This window comes from Narcine bancroftii, chromosome 12, assembly GCF_036971445.1.
Source record: "Narcine bancroftii isolate sNarBan1 chromosome 12, sNarBan1.hap1, whole genome shotgun sequence".
NCBI classification, from domain to species: Eukaryota; Metazoa; Chordata; class Chondrichthyes; order Torpediniformes; family Narcinidae; genus Narcine; species Narcine bancroftii.
In genome coordinates this window covers 33,858,720-33,878,353 of record NC_091480.1, presented here as the reverse complement: position 1 = coordinate 33,878,353, position 19,634 = coordinate 33,858,720, and the positions used below count along the sequence as shown (strand labels likewise).

At 43.7% G+C, this 19,634-nt stretch overlaps 1 protein-coding gene across 2 annotated transcripts in view; it reads right to left on the bottom strand.

The window, feature by feature from the left end:
- Positions 1 to 10,898: 10,898 nt before the first annotated feature.
- The window catches only part of LOC138747636 (uncharacterized), a 173,632-nt gene continuing 164,896 nt past the window's right edge, over positions 10,899 to 19,634 (bottom strand). For both annotated transcript variants that reach the window (XM_069907052.1, XM_069907054.1), the window contains exons 58-62: positions 19,360 to 19,536; positions 17,697 to 17,820; positions 15,482 to 15,617; positions 14,290 to 14,487; positions 10,899 to 13,436 (exon numbers count right to left, since the gene is read on the bottom strand). In XM_069907052.1, the coding sequence (XP_069763153.1) occupies positions 13,263 to 13,436; positions 14,290 to 14,487; positions 15,482 to 15,617; positions 17,697 to 17,820; positions 19,360 to 19,536 (809 nt within the window). In that variant the 3' untranslated portion in view covers positions 10,899 to 13,262. The remainder of the gene's footprint in view (positions 13,437 to 14,289; positions 14,488 to 15,481; positions 15,618 to 17,696; positions 17,821 to 19,359; positions 19,537 to 19,634) is intronic.

Below are 19,634 nucleotides of genomic sequence, written 5' to 3'. Positions count from 1 at the left end.
GTTATCTGCTGAAAGGCTTGGGGAAAGTAGATTACTGTTCAGTCCTGACCATCAGGGTGTTAATTGATTGGCTAGTGAGAGTATTTTAAAATGTTGAGCGACTGAAAGACATTGGAGTGCAGGGGATGTTCCTGTGTACGAATCCTTGAAGATTAACACGTGGGTTCAGCAAGGAATTGGAAAGGCCAATAACACATTGCCCTTTATTGGAAGAGTAATTGAATCAGTTTTATCAAGTGCCCCGCAGTTAAGAAGGGAATTATGGGTCTGGGCTCTCGACCTGATGAAAGATGTGTGTAAGAGAGAGAGAGAGAGAGAGAGAGAGTGCAATGCACATTCTCCAGATGAATTACTAGGATATTGACATGTTTTTCCTCTTCTTAGTAATAATCAGAAAGTGCCTATATATTCTCTTCATAATGAGAGATGATCTTGTAGAAGCATAAAAAGTTCTTATGGGTTAAATTGTCTCGCTTTTACTTTGATATGAGTCCCTGTTGTGACAGGTGTAAGAGGGGAGAAGCATCTTCTGTTATGTTCTGGACTTGTCCTAGTCTAGAAAAATATTGGAGAGAGATTTTCCATACTTCGCCAAAAATTTTAATATAGATTTAATACCGAACCCTTTGGTGTCCCTCTTTGGTACAATGGGAGGGAATGATTCTTCTTGGTCTTTGGTTCAGGATCGTGCTCTCTCTTTTTGGCGAGGTGCGCGGTTTTACTTAAATGGAGGGATGCTGCCCCGCCTACTTGCGATCAGTGGTTGCGTGACATCATGTCTTGTTTGAATATGCAAATGATTCGTTATTCAAATATAAAATTTCAGACACTGTGGGGGAAATTTATGAGTCACTTTTTTATTTTATAATTTCACTTCAATGTAATTAAATTGTCTGACACATTTTTTTCCCCCGACCTTCGTTTTCCTTTTAACCCCATGGATACTGTCTGACCCACTGAGTTCCTCCAACAACTGGTTGTTTGTTCAAGACGCCAACATCTGCAGGGGTTTTAAGTTTTTCTCCTTTGTATTATTTTTTCTTGATTTTTTTAAATTTGTTCATTTTTCTCCTTTTTTTAAAATACTTTTTGTTATTAGCTCTTTTTTAAATATAAAAATATATAGTACTTGGAATACGAATTCTGGATATGATTTACAACATATGTACGCTTTTGATACACTGAATATTTCATTAATTTTGTATAATTATCCATATCATTTTATCAAATTGTATTATCCCTATGATGTTAATGAAAATCAATAAAAATATGTTAAAAAGAAAGAAAATAAATAAAAGAATATAGATTTCAGGGTGAATCGTTGAACCTACCCCTGCACATCATGTATAAAGTATTTGGCCTCAGGCTACAATCCCTATCAGATATTCCAATCCATCTGCGACTCACCCATACTGAACACGTCAGTATGACATTCAACCACTGCACTGCAGCGTTAAGGAAGCATTTGCTAAAGGAAGTTGCTGTCTTTTAGATGAATCGTTAAACCAATCCTTTTTCAGAAGGGAAACTGAAAATATTTTTAAAACACATAGTGCAAAAACAGCTCCAGACAGAAGAATATTTCCAGCTTCTTCTCTTCTGTTTCTATTGCACATTTCCAGTATTCACTCTATTTTGCGACAGTTTAACAATTATTATATCTATAATTAAAGAATTTTGTGCCCTCCTGGTATTCTGGAAAAGAATATTTGTGCAAGACTGCATCAATGATTACTTGATTATGTTGGATTTCTTTACAACAGATTTAGGGAACAGTGTTTACATTCTGAACAAGAATGTGGAGCAGTTTCTAACAGAGGAATTTTGTTGCAAATTCGAAATTCATTTTATTCCCCAGACTACATTTGAATGCTGCTAATTGACCTTTCACCCCTGCTGGCAATGTTGAGCCACTCACAAAGCTATTGAAAGCAAAGGAGTTGCTGAAGTAATGTTCTGGAGGGATTGAAAAGTTGGATGGGAGGTGGAGTGACTGTGCCACTGCAGCTGGAGGACCTTCTGATCCGCCTCCTGGCCATGACAAAACTTCATTATTAAGTCTTGAAGCCCTGCAAATCGAACATCTGCAAATCTTTCACTCTGTTTTTGCAGTTATCATTGCTACCTGACATGTAAATTTTATAAATGACTCTTTCTGCATTTATCTCTGGGGCAGGATGCTTTTGTCTTCTGCTCAGAACTCCCATCAGGTTATCGCAAGAAGGGAAGCCGCCTCAGCATTTTAGCTGCACATTTTAGGTCATGAAGCTTAAAAGCAAAATTGCAAATACTGAAAATATGAAACATAAACAGAAGATACTGGAAACACTCAGCATGCCAGGCAGCTTCTGCAGAAAGGGAAACAGGGTTAATGCTTCAAGTCAAAGACCCCGATGAAGGATCTTCAAACAGAAGCATTGACTTGGTTTCTCTGTTCACTGTCGCTGCTTGACCTCACAAGTCTTTGCAGCATTTTCTTTTTTTGTTACAGCATTGAACCTAATTGAAGGACATTTCTGATGAAGTGACCTGGACTAGATCCGTTGACTCTGTTTCTTTCCCCACCGACTCTGCTTGCCCTGTTGAGGACTTCCAGCATTTTCAGTTTCACATATTGTGAGTTTAACTATGCATTTTAAATCGTGTTATCTTTAAAATATTATCTTAGTGTTGCTCATCTCATTTGTGCTACCTCTGAGATGGAAAGTTGTTGGCTCAATCCCTCCTACCAAGTCCTGGAAAACACCTTCCTGCAAGTCCTTGTTTCCTTTTGGAGGTGGTTGTAAATAATTCCATTTGAGGAACGGAGGAGTTCTGTATGGATGCCAGACAGCATTTGTAATGGAAAAACACTACCAAAAATTAATTGTGCAATTGCCAGTTGTGGGTCTTTGTTAAGAACAATTTGGCAACAGTTTAGCCTGGTAGATAACTTGGACTCCACTTTAAAATCATTCATTGGCTTATGAAATGGTTTGGGTTATGTATTATTGATAATGTAATAAAGGTGGAATTTGTGTCAGAGTTAGCCACGAACAGTTGTTGCCAACTCAAGAGACTTGAGTAATGCTATTGTCAGTGGCCCTATTTAATGTCTAACGTAATAATTAAAATGGAACGGGGAAAGCAATGGTCTGTGTTTGTTGAATTAAAATGGGACCTGATCTGATCTTGTTTAGATCTGATGGATACTGCAGTGGTCAACACTCTGGAATGGGTTGCATTAACTGTACACATAAACTTTATTGAATTCCATTAGTCTTAACAGTGATTTTTATGGGACGAGCAAAAAAAGAAGCTTTGCATCTTATTTTTAATAGGGGAAGTGAATTAATTGTTGGAAAATAATGCAGAGGATAATTAAATGAATATGTTTGTTAGATGGAGAAATAAAGGGGAAGAAGGAATGGAAAAAATGGCTGTTTTAGAAACTAAGTACAGTAATAAACTCCAAAGTAAAAAAAAAGAATGTATTGTAAGTGAAACATGCAACTGGCAACAATTGCAGCAGAGAATTAGATTGTGCTGAGAAGATGCATTTTGTGAAGCTGCAGGTTCGAGAAACCAATTCCCTCGTTTGATGAAGAATGTTTACATTTATATGGGAAATATTAAGATGCAGAAGAAAATAAATAAATTGATCTGTGCAAAAAATAATGCATTCCTTCATTGATCTTAATGTAGAATCTCTAATCCATCTATTGCCAATCTTCCTTGTGCAGTGGTGTAGGAAATCCAAACCTGCATTTATATGGGGTGTCCTTCACAATCTCGCCACTTAAGGCACTTTTTATCCAGTTAAGTACTTTCATAGTGTGGTGATATGTAATTACACCACTAGGTCACCAGGGATCATCCCGGTGACCTTGTATATAAATCAGCCCAGAGCTACAGTCTAACCTTCCAGGTTTGTCTTGCAGACAGACAAGACCTCCTAGTGTACATATTAGTTTATTAAAGCTGTCTTATACTCACACTGCTGTTGTGGTTATTGTCAGTACAATTTAATAAACTAATATCATAGCTACTAGGATGGAAGCTGCTTCTGTTCCAACGCGCATTCCCGACCACCTGGAGACTCTTCCTGAGGAATGGAATTCGGGGACGACTAGCACATACGTGCTTCCGAGGACAGAGATGGTGAGGAACCGCTGTATTGGAATCGTGGTGGAATGCAGGGAAGACCACAGAAGTACGATAGGGCAGGTAAGAAATGGCCAAGAGCCCTACCTGTCCGTGGGTTTGCCGGTACAGGTGCCGCCGACCCTAAATGGCGGTCTGATCAGAAAGGGGCCACTACAAGTGCGGGTGGAAGGATCTCCACAAGTCGTGCTCCAGATCGCCACGTATGTGTAGAATTCCCAACCACTCCAGAGCCAGGGAAAGCAGACACTGCTACCGTCACTTCCCCAGCTGCAGTTTCCCCAGTACCACGGAGACCAGATGCTACCGTTGGGATTCCCCCCTAAGCCTGCTGCAAATGACCCAAAGCCAAAGACTCAGCCAACAGCCCCAAGCACCCAGGTTACTCCTCCAGCAGACACAAGCCCCACAGAGGTTCTACCAGCAGCTCCCAGTACCCCAGGGTCCACCCTTGCTACACCTAAGGGACCAGGGACTGCGGCTTAGACATGCGCTGCGACCAGACAGGCTGGAGCTCGACCCCAGAAATCCTGGAGCCGGCACCCACTTCGGCCGCTGGCAGAGATGCTTTCCGAATTACATGGAGGGTGCTGAGGCATCGGATAAAGAGCTATTAATGCTGCTGTTAGCGCAGCTGGGAGACCACCCTTACTCCCTTATACAGGATGCCAGGTCCTACCAAGAGGTAATGAGCATTTTACAGAGGCATTTTACAGTGAGGGGCATAGTGAACTCCACTCCCGGTACAGGCTCATGACCAGGTCACAACAAGTAGGGGAGTCTGCCAGAGACTTTATACTCTCTCTGAAAGACCTGGCAAGAGGCTGCAACTTTAAAGCAGTATCAGTTCAGGAGTATGCGGAGGACTTTATTAGGAACAGAATTGTTGCGGGCATACGGTCCACTGAGATGAGACATTGATTGCTGGAGAAAGGAATGGTCGGGCTAGATGAGGCAGAGACTATTGCAGAAGCTTTAGAAAGCACCAGGAAAGAATTGGAGGAGTACTCACAGGACCCTGGGGCTGGGACAAACGTCACATTGCTGGACTCTCTAGCCCCACGAAAATAAAAGTATGCTGCCTCACAGGAATTCACAGAAGCAGCAGCACCTTGAGGGTCCCAAGTGCTTTTTCTGTGGACAAAGAAAGCACCCCAGAGCCCTCTGCCCTGCCAGAGAAAATGTCTGTTCCAACTGTGGAAAACGTGGACATTATGCAAAAGTCTGCAGAAGCCCCAAGGCCACAGCCAAGGCCCAATCTCATGCTACTGAGAGGCGGGAAAGCTCTTCTTTCTCCACAGACAAACAGGAGAAGAAGAATGCCATGTTCAGCCGGCCATCTTGGTCTTCTGGAGATGATTTTGACGCTGAGTTCTATTGGATAGAAGGACTCGAAGGACACGCCAGACTTGCATCCCTACGCATGAATTAGGCGAGTCCACACAATTTATCTGATGCCACTGTGCATCAAAATTTATGATGTGAGGGTAAGTTGCTTAATAGATTGTGGAAGTATTGAAAGTTTTATTGACCAAGGGTTAGTCAACCACCTTACCCTCCCCACATTCCCGAGTGAGCCAGATTCTGTTAGCAGCCAGCAGCCTTGCGGCTGAGGTAAGAGAGTTTTGCAGGGTTACTCTAGAAATCCAGGGCACAAAATACAAAGGGTTCAAATTACTAGTACTCCCTCACCTCTGTGCCCCACTATTGGGGTTAGATGTTTAGTGCCAGTTAGAAAGCATCACAATAGTGCACAACAGGCCTCACCCCCACTACGCCTTACGAAGAAACCACACTGTAGCCTGTCTGTCCTGAACTTAGAACGCCCTCCGCTGTTAACACATCTGACCCCAGAATGTACACCAAGAGCCTCAAAGAGCAGGAGGTACAGCCCGAGGGATAGAGCCTTCATTAGGACAGAGGACCACAGGCTACTATAGGAGGGCATCATAGAGCAGAGCACCAGCCCCTGGAGATCCAAGGTGGTTGTAGTAAAGTCAGGAGAAAAACTGCGCATGGTAGTGGATTACAGCCAGACAATCAACAAATTTACACAATTAGATGCCTACCCCCTGCCACGCATAGCAGACATGGTCAACAACATTGCAGTATAAGGTGTTCTCCACCATAGACCTGAAGGCAGCATACCACCAACTGCCCATTAGAAACAGCGATCACATTTACACGGTATTTGAGGCAGACGGCAGGCTGTATCAATTTTTGCGACTTCCCTTCGGTGTCACCAATGGAGTGTCCCTGTTTCAGTGAGAAATTGACCAAATAGTAGATGAGTTCCAACTGAAAGCGGTGTTCCCCTACTTTGACAACGTGACAATCTTTGGCCACACTCAGGAGGATCATGACACGAATTTAAAACACTTCTTCCAGGCAGCCGAGGAAAGGAACCTAACATACAACAGGGACAAATGTGTCTTTAGCGCCAGGAAGTTGCCAATCCTGGGCTACGTAGTGCAGAATGGGGAAATCAGCCCAGACCCAGCCCATATGCACCCTCTCTTAGATCTCCCGGTGCCACACACGCTGAAAGCACTAAAAAGGTGTTTGGGACTGTTCGCTTACTATGCCCAATGGGTCCGCAACTACGCCGACAGGGCCCACCAACTTATAAAAGCCTCAGCTTTCCCACTGTGCCCAGCAGCCACCAGAGCATTCAGGGACATTAGGGACCATATCGCTAAAACTACCATGTGGTCCATAGATGAGTCAATCCCATTTCAAGTAGAAACAGATGCATCCAATGTGGATCTGGCAGCCACCCTAAACCAAGACGGACGACTGGTGGCCTTTTACTCGCGAACCCTACAGGGGTCAGAGGTAAGACACTCAGCAGTAGAGAAGGAGGCCCTAGCCATTGTGGAAGCAGTAAGGCACTGGCAACATTATCTGGCGTGCAAACACTTCACCCTCGTCACAGACCAATGGTCTGTGGCTTTTATGATGATAACCAGAACAGGGGGAGAATTAAGAATGACAAAATCCTGCGCTGGTGGATAGAAATGTCTACATTTAACTACAACATTCTATACCACACCGGGAGGCTCAACGAGCCCCTGGACACGCTCTCCAAAGGCACTTATACCAGCCTTAACACGTCCCATTTGCAGAACTTGCTCAATGAGCTGGGCCACCTGGGGATCGCTAGACTGTTTCACTTCACTAAAACTCAAATCCTCCCATTTTCGGTAGAGGAAGTGAGGTCAGTGAACAAGAGCTGCCTCATTTGTGCGGAATGCAAACCGCAATTTGACCGGCCAGACAAAGCCACCCTGATAAAAGCTACCAAACCTTTTGAGCACCTCAGCCTGCTCCCGTCCAATAATAGAAATGTCTATTTCCTAAACGTAATAGATGAATATTCCCATTTCCCCTTCGCAATCCCGTGTTCTGATGTATCAATGGCCACTGTTATAAAATGCCTCCAACCCATCTTCAGCATACCCTAACTACATACACTAAGACAGGGGTGCTGCATTCATGAGCACAGATGTACAGCAGTACCTACACGAGAGAGGGATTGCTACCAGCAGCATGTAATGGAGGATTTAGACCATGCTTTTGCTTATGCAAGGCTGAGTATCAGTAACCTACTTTGAGAATAATGTATGCATAATCTAAATTCCACTATGGGGCCCAGAGATGCAGTTGTCTTTTGTTGGTCGCAGACTGTCAGGAGACCTTGAAGATAAGTAAATCATTTATTCAGGGTGATGGGCTATGAGTACACAATTTTTGGGTAATATAAGCCATGGTCCCACTGCTGAAGTTTCAGACTCTCTGAGGGGTGGAAACGCCTCTCAGCAAGAACAACTTCTAGAATCCAACCAATGTCCTGGTCGGGGGAGGTGGAGAAGCTGCTACCAGCGCTACTATAAGTGTGCGGTCGTTGCCTCGCTTCGGTAGTTGGGACCTGTCCAGGTGTTGATAAGTATAATTGGGAAGGGTTTGCATATTGTAATTTGAAATCAGCTTTAGGTTTAGTAATAAAGATTTGTATAAACTGAAGTGCTCTCGGCGTGTGTCTCTGTTTTCTTTTGGTAGCTCAAACACTGACCAATCTAAAACCAACAAAGTGAGAGGTACAAGTTTACCAGGACACCATACCAAAAGTTACAATCCCAAGGGGAATCGACAAGTCGAAAGGGAAAATGCCACTATCTGGAAAACAGCCCTCTTGACTTTAAAAGCAAAAGACCTGCCTGTTATTAGATGGCAAGAAGTGTTGCCAGAAGCCCTACACTCTATATGTTCTTTGTTGTGTACTGCCACTAACATAACACCGCATGACCGTATCTTTTCCTTCACAAGGAAAGCCACGACGGGCACAGTGCTGCCTAAATGGATGATAACACCGGGACCTGTTCTCCTCCAGAAGCACTGCAGACCCCATAAAGTGGACCCGCTGGTGGATCAAGTGGAGTTGAGGCACGTGAACCCTCAGTACGCCTTTATCACATTCCTAGATGGAAGAGAAGACTCGGTGGCCACTAGGGATCTCGCGCCAGCCGGATGTGTGAACAACACGGAGGAAACACAGATGTCTACGGATCAACAAGGAGCACAGCAGCAGTCACTAGAACACTTGTCCATCGAGTCACCCCAGAGGACTATACCACCCATCCTGGAAATCAGGACCCTAGGTACACCTACCCCACAAAATATCACCACCCAAGACTTGATGGCAGGACCTAATCCCATACAAGAGGATCCCCAGCCCACACGGCCATCTAGTACCTCCCACTCCCACACCTCCACCAAGAAAGGCCGAAAGGCAGACCGCACTCACCACCCCTATACCACTACCGAAGAGCTCCAGAAGGCAACGGAAGCCACAAAAAACTTTGGACTTATCAACTTACAAACAAGGGAAGGAGGACAGGGGTGGAGGGGGGGGAATAACAATTTTTAAGGGGGGGTGAATGTGGTGATATGTAATTACACCACTAGGTCACCAGGGGTCATCCCTATGACCTTGTATATAAAGCAGCCTAGAGCTACAGTTTAGCCTTCCATGTTTGTCTTGCAGAGAGACAAGACCTCTTAGTGTACATATTAGTTTATTAAAACTGTCTGATTTGATTTCCAGGATGGGTGGTATACTGTCTTATACTCACACTGCTGGTGTGGTTATTGTCAGTACACATAGTTATATGTTCAAAATGGCAATCAGGGTCCAATTGTCAGTAAGGTGATAATGAGAGCAAAATCCCTTTCATTAAATTGGTTGAGTTGTATTCAGTTAGTAACAAGGGATTCGTCTGTCTTTGGAATCTACCATTGCTGCAGAGAGACCAAATGCAAACCTCACATTCTGCTTACGAAATAGTGAATTTTCCATTCATGTGCCATAACTAACTCCTCAACCTTCAAAACCAACAAGCAAGGTGGACCAGGAAGACTGGTCAGATTAAATGAACAAATCTTAGGTCACAAATCTTGCTTATTATACTCCATATTTTCTTCTTTCTTTCTTTGGCTTGGCTTCGCGGACAAAGATTTATGGAGGGGTAATGTTCCCGTCAGCTGCAGGCTCGTTTGTGGCTGACAAGTTCGATGCGGGACAGGCAGACACGGTTGCAGCGGTTGCAAGGGAAAATTGGTGGGTTGGGGTTGGGTGTTGAGTTTTTCCTCCTTTGTCTTTTGTCAGTGAGGTGGGCTCTGCGGTCTTCTTCAAAGGAGGCTGCTGCCCGCTGAACTGTGAGGCGCCAAGATGCACAGTTTGAGGCGATATCAGCCCACCGGCGGTGGTCAATGTGGCAGGCACCAAGGGATTTCTTTAGGCAGTCCTTGTACCTCTTCTTTGGTGCACCTCTGACACGGTGGCCAGTGGAGAGCTCGCCATATAACATGATCTAGGGAAGGCGATGGTCCTCCATTCTGGAGACGTGACCTACCCAGCGCAGTTGGATCTTCAGCAGCATGGATTCGATGCTGTCGGTCTCTGCCATCTCGAGTACTTTGATGTTAGGGATGAAGTCGCTCCAATGAATGTTGAGGATGGAGCGGAGACAACGCTGGTGGAAGTGTTCTAGGAGCCGTAGGTGATGCCGGTAGAGGACCCATGATTCGGAGCCGAACAGGAGTGTGGATATGACAACGGCTCTGTATACGCTAATCTTTGTGAGGTTTTTCAGTTAGTTGTTTTTCCAGACTCTTTTGTGTAGTCTTCCAAAGGTGCTATTTGCCTTGGCGAGTCTGTTGTCTATCTCGTTGTCGATCCTTGCATCCGATGAAATGGTGCAGCCGAGGTAGGTAAACTGGTTGACCGTTTTGAGTTTTGTGTGTCCAATGGAGATGTGGGGGGGGCTGGTCGTCATGGTGGGGAGCTGGCTGATGGAGGACCTCAGTTTTCTTCAGGCTGACTTCCAAGCCAAACATTTTGGCAGTTTCCGCAAAGCAGGACGTCAAGCGCTGAAGAGCTGGCTCTGAATGGGCAACTAAAGCGGCATCGTCTGCAAAGAGTAGTTCACGAACAAGTTGCTCTTGGTGTGAGCTTGCAGGCGCCTCAGATTGAAGAGACTGCCATCCGTGCGGTACCGGATGCAAACAGCGTCTTCATTTTTGAGGTCTTTCATATTTTACTCCATATTTTATGATTCTGTTAAATGTATGAATGTGAACTCATGAAACAAGTTTAAATGGTACAACATTTTGATACAGGGTAAAAAGATCCTGATGTGTTGTTTTCTATTATGAGGGAAAGATAGCTAGCAGTTAAAGGCCTTGCCACACAAGTATGTGTTTATTTTTTGTTTATTTGTCTTCATGAAGTTAAACACATCACAAACACTAATGGCATCGGTTACAATGACCAAATGAAGCCTGAAAATGCCATGCCACATTCATGTCATTGTTACTGCAGAAGGTTTACGGTATTCAAGGATTTGACAACAATTCAAATTAAGACAAGATGCACAGCAGAACTTCTAATTTGTTAAAAAAAATAAATACAACAAAATGTAAAAGTGCATTGCGTTAATGAGGTACAAGGCAATGAAACCATTGAAAATATTTGAATGACTCAGTTATCTCCAATCACAGAGTTATAATAATTGGTAAGCATCAATTTGATAGTAAGAAACAAAAAAAAGCACTTGGAAAACATGACTTAAAAGTCTACATGAAAACTTGCTTTCCTAGGATTCCAAAAACAGGTATTGCAATTGAAAACAATTTTAGGAAGCTTAAAGGTCATATTATTGATACAGAACTCAAGCAAATTGATGGAGCTTCTGAACATGCAGCTAAAAGAAATATTTCAGTCCCCACAAATCCAAGCGGAGATGACATTGATAATCCACTCATTGAGCGTGCACTCAAAAAACAGGTGCCTAACTTCAACAAGGTCAAAGGTAATTTTATTAGCAAAAGCAAAAATGATTCAATAGAAAAGGAATTTAGTAATTTTTTAACAGAAATGTAAAGGCAAAATTATGTTCAATATTAAGATATTTACAGTTCTGCACTAAATTATTACTGCAGCTCGATTACCAGATGCCTTTCTTAATGTCCTGCACATTATTTTCATAATTGATAAATGGTTTAATCTCATGCCAGTATTAAATATTCCAGGAGATCATGCTAAAACTTCTTACTTCAGATAGGGAAAGCAGTAACTTCAATAATCACATTTTTCCCATACTGGTGTCACTTCTGTCTCCAGGTCTGCCAGACTATAACTGCTATGGAACATCCGCAACTTGACAAGCAATCGAACCAGCTTCTGACATGCACTGAGTGTAATATGAAATGCTACGGCACTAACAAACTGTCGCACCACTACGTCCTCCAGCAAGTACGGTAAAGAAACCTGATGCCTGTAATATTTCAGATGTGTTGGGGAAGATCTCAGTCTGCAGTACCTGAGAATTTGTGTAACGCTGCCATTAGCTGAGTCTCTTTTTTTTATTCCTGGTTTGAAATCATGAAGTGTCTGGTGACCTGTGACCGACCAACTACTGTTCTATGTTTTATTTAGTGGAATGCAGCACTTAAATGACCTCTTATGGCTGCTCCATTTCTCAGAGAAAGACTGAATTAGTCTTACTTTGAATATAACAAAATTAAGCATTTACTTTTCACTGTTATTAAACTGCATGAATAACAAATATCCAGATTGCTATCCACACAATACTAATAAATACAGAGTACACTGAAAAGACTGCTGTTCCTTTATAATCTCACAGCAAAGCTGTGGGTGAAGAGTTTCTTGGCATGAGTCATCTTGCAGTTTTCTCGCAGAGGAATGGCAAAACAACAGCTTTATTGCCTGGCTTCTGCAGTCTCTTTTATCAGCTACATTTAGCCCCCTCTCATTGCCAGCAGTGATTCTTCCCAGTAAACATTCAAGCATATTTTAAGAAGAGAAAACCAATGATTAGGGAGGTTTGAAAACATTCTATCCATTAAGATGTTTAAAACATAAACCCAAACCTGGAGTGACTGTACAAGCAAGTCACAGGATAAAAATAAACCGTTTTATTTATGGTTTAAAAATTAATTTGAAATCCTGTGTAATTCAATGTAACATAGAATGACATCACTGAATGATCTCCAATCCTCATGTTCTGAACTTGCTGCTATAAAATTATCTAATATTCTCTTTGCAATGAAGTAATCAACTCAAAGCCAGATGGCCTCCGATTACAGGTGGAGGCAGAAAATGCCCACATTGTGATTTTCCACAATGCAAAGGTGTGTCAACTGCTCACAACAAGAAAGGAGAGTTGAAAAAAAATCACACATTTATTTGCACTGCACAAAAATGCTGGATAAACTCAGCAGGTCATGCAGCGTCCATCGGAATTAAAGGCCTTGACAAAGGGCTCAGGCCAGAAACGTTGGTTGCACTTTATTACCTATAGATGGTGTGTGAACCACTGAGTTTCTCCAGCACGTTTGTGTACTGCACTCAACCCCAGCATCTGCAGACTTTCTTGTTTCACCTAATATTCATTGACTTTATTCCATATACATTCAGGGAGAGTGAATGTTATCCTGTATGCCATATTTTGGAGTAGTAACTTATGGATTGTGCGATGGTGAATGTCTGTTACTTGACTGGCATTAATATGGGGACCACTTGTACCAAATGAACCTAGTTAATCTGATGTAATGGGCTGGTGACTCTCACATGTGGCAGCTTCATGCAACCGAGTGACTTGGCAGCTAAACAAACGGAGAAAGTGTTTGCTTCGTCTGAGGAAGTGTGAAGAATCAAATATTGCTCCTCCTGATTTGACTGCTGCAGCCAGACACACATCCTCAGAAGGCAACTGAAAGACAAAATTAAAGCATTAGGAATGGGATAATTGTGTCACAGATTTATGCAGGAGTGTAAATCCCACTGCGGTCAATGGCTCGATTAATGCAGGCTGGAAGGCAGGATCTGCCAAGAGCCGGCAGCAAAATCACAGGATGTGGGGACAGACATTTGAGAGGTTCTGGATGAAGAAGATTAATGAGGTATTAAAGGAGGACATCTGCAGCGAGGGGAATAAAAGTTTGAGCAACCGGGAATAAAACTTCAAAGTGGAATATCAGCTTTGAAGCAGATAAAATGCTGCCTTGAGTTCTGACCCTATCTTTAAAGTTCACAATGATCGATACAATGGCAGCTTCATAAATTTTAATTTTGGGCTTTTTAATATTTTTGTTCCAGGGAACCATGACTTAGCTGTTTCACGAATACATGTGACCATAATTGCTCAGATACATTTTGATATATTTGTTGATACATCATACAATTTAGCAGAAGAGAATATTCTGCAGATAAATCAAGTTTTGTAAGTAGTTTAACCTTACAGTGAACTGAAGAACTGAACTTTAAACATTATTTGCCATCAATGAAAATAGCTTAAGGGCAGAAGAACACATTATTTATATTAGAATGAATACTGTTCACTGATAACGTTACAGGGTGCATCAGCAGGCAAGCTATCTTGACAGAATCAGGCTTAAAATAGCTGACTTCCTACAGGGTATTAGCTGGAGATAAAAAGCAATGATTTAATTTTGTGGGTACTGAGGACAAACAAACAATTCTTTCTTTCTCCATTAATTGAATAGGGTATATTTAAATTGCTTTCCACCATAATAAATCATCCCTTTGAAATATTATGAACTTACCACAATGTGATGATGTAATGCTTTAAAAGACCGACTCTTAGGGTATCCAGTACTGCTGGCTCGGAAGAGATCGGTGCTAACTACGCCTGCAACACTGGCATCACTCTCTCCATTCTTCACTTGAAACCTCATATCCTTTAGTACATGTAGTACAATTCCAGAAGACATTAGTATAGTCTGCAAAGTATCCTCAGACACCTAACAATGCAAAGGAAATCGTTAGTGGTGCTAGATATAAGCATGAGTTAGAAACAGCATGTGGGACTGATCACCTGGATAAATCATTACAAAACTGCCACTAAAAAGAGGCCCAACCTCAGAAAGTGACCTTACATCAATGTTCGTCCAAAACCCAACCTGCGAGTTTCCTCGGAGGAAAGAGGATAAATGACATCTAGGCCCGGTGAATTGCTGGAATATAAAACACTGCTCCATTTAGACTGGTCCTTTCAATTCCAGCAGGGGAGGTCTGGGTACCTTTTCAATCCATGTCGCCTCTCTTCTTACATGAAAGAGAGGAGATACATTGAGAAATTTCTCCTTTTGAACTCATGAAAGCCCTCAGCTGGTCTAAGAACAATAAATTAGTGCTTTAGGTAGACCAACCTTTAAGCAACATTATTTGTCCATTGAGAGCACCCTTCCCCTTTAGATGGGCACCATAACTCAAACAAGTTCTATAACAGAATATAGCACACATAAACCAGGCAGAGTTAAGCCCAATCTGTTTCAAAAGGACACCCTAAGGAGGAGTAACGTGACTACCAGCCAGTGGCATTGACATCTACCATGATGAAGTTTTTGGAGGTTGGTTATGGAGTAAATGAATTCCTGTCTCAGAAAGAGCCTGGACCCGCTTCAATTTACCTACTGTTACAACAGGTCAGCAGCAGGTGCCATCTTGCTGGCCTTCTACTCTGCATTAGACCACAAGAGCACTTAAGTCAGGCCGTTGTTCATTGACTGCAGCTCAGTATTTTACACCATCATACTGGTAAAGCTGAAGGGAGGGAGTCTGTTCTTCCCTTTGCAACTGGATCCTCAACTTCCTCAAAAACAGAAGCCATTGGTGTAGATTAGCAGCTCGCTGATCATCAGCCCAGCAGCTGTGGGTTTAGTCCCCTGCTCTATTTCCTCTATGCCCATGACTGTCTAGCCAGGTTTGACTCCCACACGATTAACGTTGAGTTACCTTGTAGTTGCGATGACATCTGGAACAAGTCAGAAGAATGGCACTCTTCCTTGCTTCACGGCGGAAAGGCCATTGAGCTACCAGTTTTACGGCAGCTGGCACATTGAGGGTGGCATTGTGGGCGAACATCAGATAACTGAGAGTGGTACGGATTAAAACAAAAAGGTATAACATATTCAGGATTGAAACATTAGTATGTCTTCTGACCAATCTCTGGATTAGGTTAATCACTACTGAGGGGAAGTCCCTCAAACCACAGAGGGAGCAGTGACAACAAGGTGCCACTGTGCTGGCAATGGTGTAAATAGAGTGGCAAGGTTGGCATAGTGGTTAGTACAATGCCTTTACAATGCCAGCGATCGGGACCGGGATTCAAATCCCGCGCTGTGTGTAAGGAATTTGTATGTTCTCCCTGTACATGCGTGAGTTTCCTCTGGGTTCTTGGGTTTCCTCCCACTGTTCAATATGTACAGGGGGTGTAGGCTAATTGGTGTAATTTGGCGACATGGATTTGTGGGCCGAAATGGCCTGTTGCTGTGCTGTATGTGTATATTTTTTAAAAATTTAAAAAGAGACTGTATGTCGCAATGAATAATGATGAGAATGTATGGACATGACACCAAGGCTGCAAAGAGACTTGGAACGCTTTCCTTTTTACAAATAATTTATTGTGAATAAAGCTTATTTTTTGGTTTAAAAAAATAGGCAATCAATCAGATCAGCAAGGGGAAGAGGTGATGATGATGGAAGCCTCCAGGTCTTCATCACCACCTTCCACCCCAGTGGGACACAGACCCCAAACTTCAATGGGAAAGCCATGTGCACCCGTGCTGAGTGTTACCATGTCCTAATAACAACCTTGAAATTCTTCTGCACAGTAATTGCAGCATTGCAAGTTGAACATTTGCAGTTCCAATCCTGGCTCCAGATAAGATACTAATATACATTTTGCATTAATTTTACTCTTCCAAACAGAATCAATAATGCACTCAGAACCGGTTCGTTGAGTGCTGTGACAGTCACATTCCTCTTTTCTGATATTTTATCTATGACTAAATGCTGTCAACACTGACAAATGGAATTGATCGATGGCCCCTCTATCCTGTTTCTTGAATAGTGTAATGCAGCGATTTCTGAACATTTTCGGGTTGCTGCACCCTTGGCCTTCAGAACACATCCTGAGTTCCCCACTCCAGCATAAAATGGCACTGGGGGGTGGGGAGATTAGTGGCAGCACTGAGCAGGTTGGGGGGGGTGGTCGTTGCTGGTACTGAGTGGGGTTGGGGGGGGGTTAGTCGCGGCGCTGAGCGGGGTGGGGGGGGGAGTCCATGGCAGCACTGAGTAGGTTGGGGGGGGGGGGTCAGTGGAGGCGCTGAGTGGGATGGGGGGGCCAGTGGTGGCACTGAGAGGGGCTGGTGGGAGTGCTGAGAGGGGGATAGTGGCAATGTTGATAGAGGGGATGGTGGCAGCGTCATTGAGGGGGATGGTGGTGTTATTGAGAGGGGGATGGTGGTGGCGCTGAGAGGAGGATGATGGTGGCTCTGAGGGGATGGTGGTGGCGGTGCTGGAGGGTGGTGGCGGCGCTGAGAAGGGGATGGTGGTGGCACTGAGAGGAGGATGATGGTGGCGGCGGTGCTGGAGGGTGGTGGCGGCGCTGAGAAGGGGATGGTGGTGGCACTGAGAGGAGGATGATGGTGGCACTGAGGGGACGGTGGTGGAGGTGCTGGAGGGTGGTGGCGGCGCTGAGAAGGGGATGGTGGTGGCACTGAGCTGGGGATATTGACACCAGTACAACATGGCGGCCACCGAGACCAGCTCTCATGAGAACGCCTTGGTGGCGTTTATTTTGCTCACTACGGCCACCCTGAGTCTGGCCAGAAAATCACTCCACCAGCTTCTTCATTAATGTTGCAGCAGCAAACTGAATAATAACAAGACTGAACGTTCGGGATGGCCCCCCCCCCTTCCCTAATTGCCCCCTTGGATTTCCCACTTTGGGATCAGGAGTGTAAAGCAGGCATGGCCATCATTCCCAACTATCCTTGAGAAAGCAATGGCTCACTGCAACCAGACATCAGAGGATCATTTCTTTCTGAGATGATGTGCTCCTTACTAGAATATAGTTGCAGTTTAATTTGTTAGAGGGTTACATTCAGCTGAAAGAAGGCCCTTGAAAGGCTGTCACTGTCAGTCATGTGGCTACGTTGACCCTTACCCCAGCTCTTTTTCCATGTACCATGGTGGGGAGGTACTGTTCTCACTCTTCACAGTGAGGAGGTGCTGCTCATGGAGTCCATCCTCACCAAAACTAACAAAACCAAATTTTACATCTGAGAGCCCTGAGAAAGAAATGAAAAACCACAGATAGAAAGTATTCTCTCCAGGTTGACACATAGGGGTAAAGCAATATGCAACTTCTAGCATCATTGCAATTAATGCGTCCAAGGCTCACATTTATTAGAAGCTGCTGTCCCTTCCAATCTTTCACTTCAAGGCCATGCATTTTTGCAGGTGTCAGGGTAATGACACTGCTGGCTCCAATATTCTGCCACTCACATCTCAGCTCCTTCAGTTGAAAACTAAGGGTTACATTTGTGATTCATCAAGCAGATGGGGTTAATTTACAGATGCTGATTGTTTCTGTCTGAAACGTCCATTTTGACCATAGACATTTTTTTTTGTCAGTTGAGATGTCAAGAGAAATGCTGCAGTTTGACTCTCAGTCATTATTAGACAAGAAAATAATGTTCCTCTCTCCTTGTCACCTTTGTAAGAAGCTCACTGTGGGTAAACGGAAATCACAAAGACTGCAGATGCTGGAAATCTGAAGTAAAATCAGAAAACCCTGGAAGCAGCTGGTCTGACACAGGGTCTGGGACTGAAGGGTTGAGTCTGTTTTGGTCTGGACAGATTTTGTCGAACCTGCTGCATGTTCTCAGCGATTTCATTTTTATTTCACTGAGGGTATTTCTGCATAAGCACTGGAGAATGAAAGAGATTTAGGCGGGGGGGGGGGGAGGGGGTCTAATTGGCACAATATTACAGATGTTGGTTGACATTGCAGAGGTTGGAAGCTCAATGTCCTTATGAAGAGCTGAAGGCTGGCTTTGGATATCATTATAATGTTCTATATTGAAGGAGATGGTTTCATTGAGTACCTTCGCATGTCCACCGCAATAGCCACCCAGAGACAACCATTTTAAATCCACACACCATTCTCACAACGACATGTCTATTCATGACCCTCATGCACTCCCAAAGCCAGGCCAAATTGGATGAAAAATGCCTAATATTCTGCCTGGGCACTCTCCAACCAGACGGCATTAACATCAACTTCTCCAGTTTCTGATAAACCCTTCCCCCTTCTCTCTCTTTCCCTCCACCTCCTTTTCTTCTGCTCCTCACCCCTTCCCTCTCCATTCAGAGAGCTACTCCTCCCCCATCACCTCAACACCTTTCTCTTCAACCCTCCCACCCATAACTTCTTAACCGTCAGCCTGTGTTCCTACCCCTGCCTCTTCTCCTCACCACCTATTTATTCAACTGCCTGCCTGCTTTTTGCCCGTACCTTGACGAAGGACTCAGGCCCAAAACTCTGGTTTCCATTCACTTCCTACAGATGCTGCGTGACCTGCTGAGTTTCTCCAGCACTTTTGCGTTTTGCGCTATATTCAAATGCCCCAGCTCTATAAATGAAGATGAAATCATGAACAAGGGCAGAAATCAGGCTGTCGAGCTCATTGGCAATGAGAGCCCTTCCTCTCATTCTCTTGTGCAGACCTCTTGACAATCTTTGCCCATCTCCCTGATTCGTTCTTGTCCATGTCTAAGCAGGCCAGTTACCTCCTTAATAATCAACAACAGAAAGGGATGCCCACCTTGTTTCTTGAAGGATTCAACCAGTGAACTAATGAGTGAAGGAAGTTTTGCAATAATAGGTTTATTGCAGTCTCTTTCTTCAATAATAAAGAGAACATCTGCTGGTCTCATGGTTAGTCTTGGTTCACTATCTACCACTTCATCGTTCAGCACCCTGTCACTGAGCGTGCCAGTCACTGCAGGAAGAAGGTAGTGTTAGAAAGCAGAATACAACACTAATCACAACAGTGGATAAAACCTCTCTATGAGGCGTTGGGAAGGGACTCTGGGGATA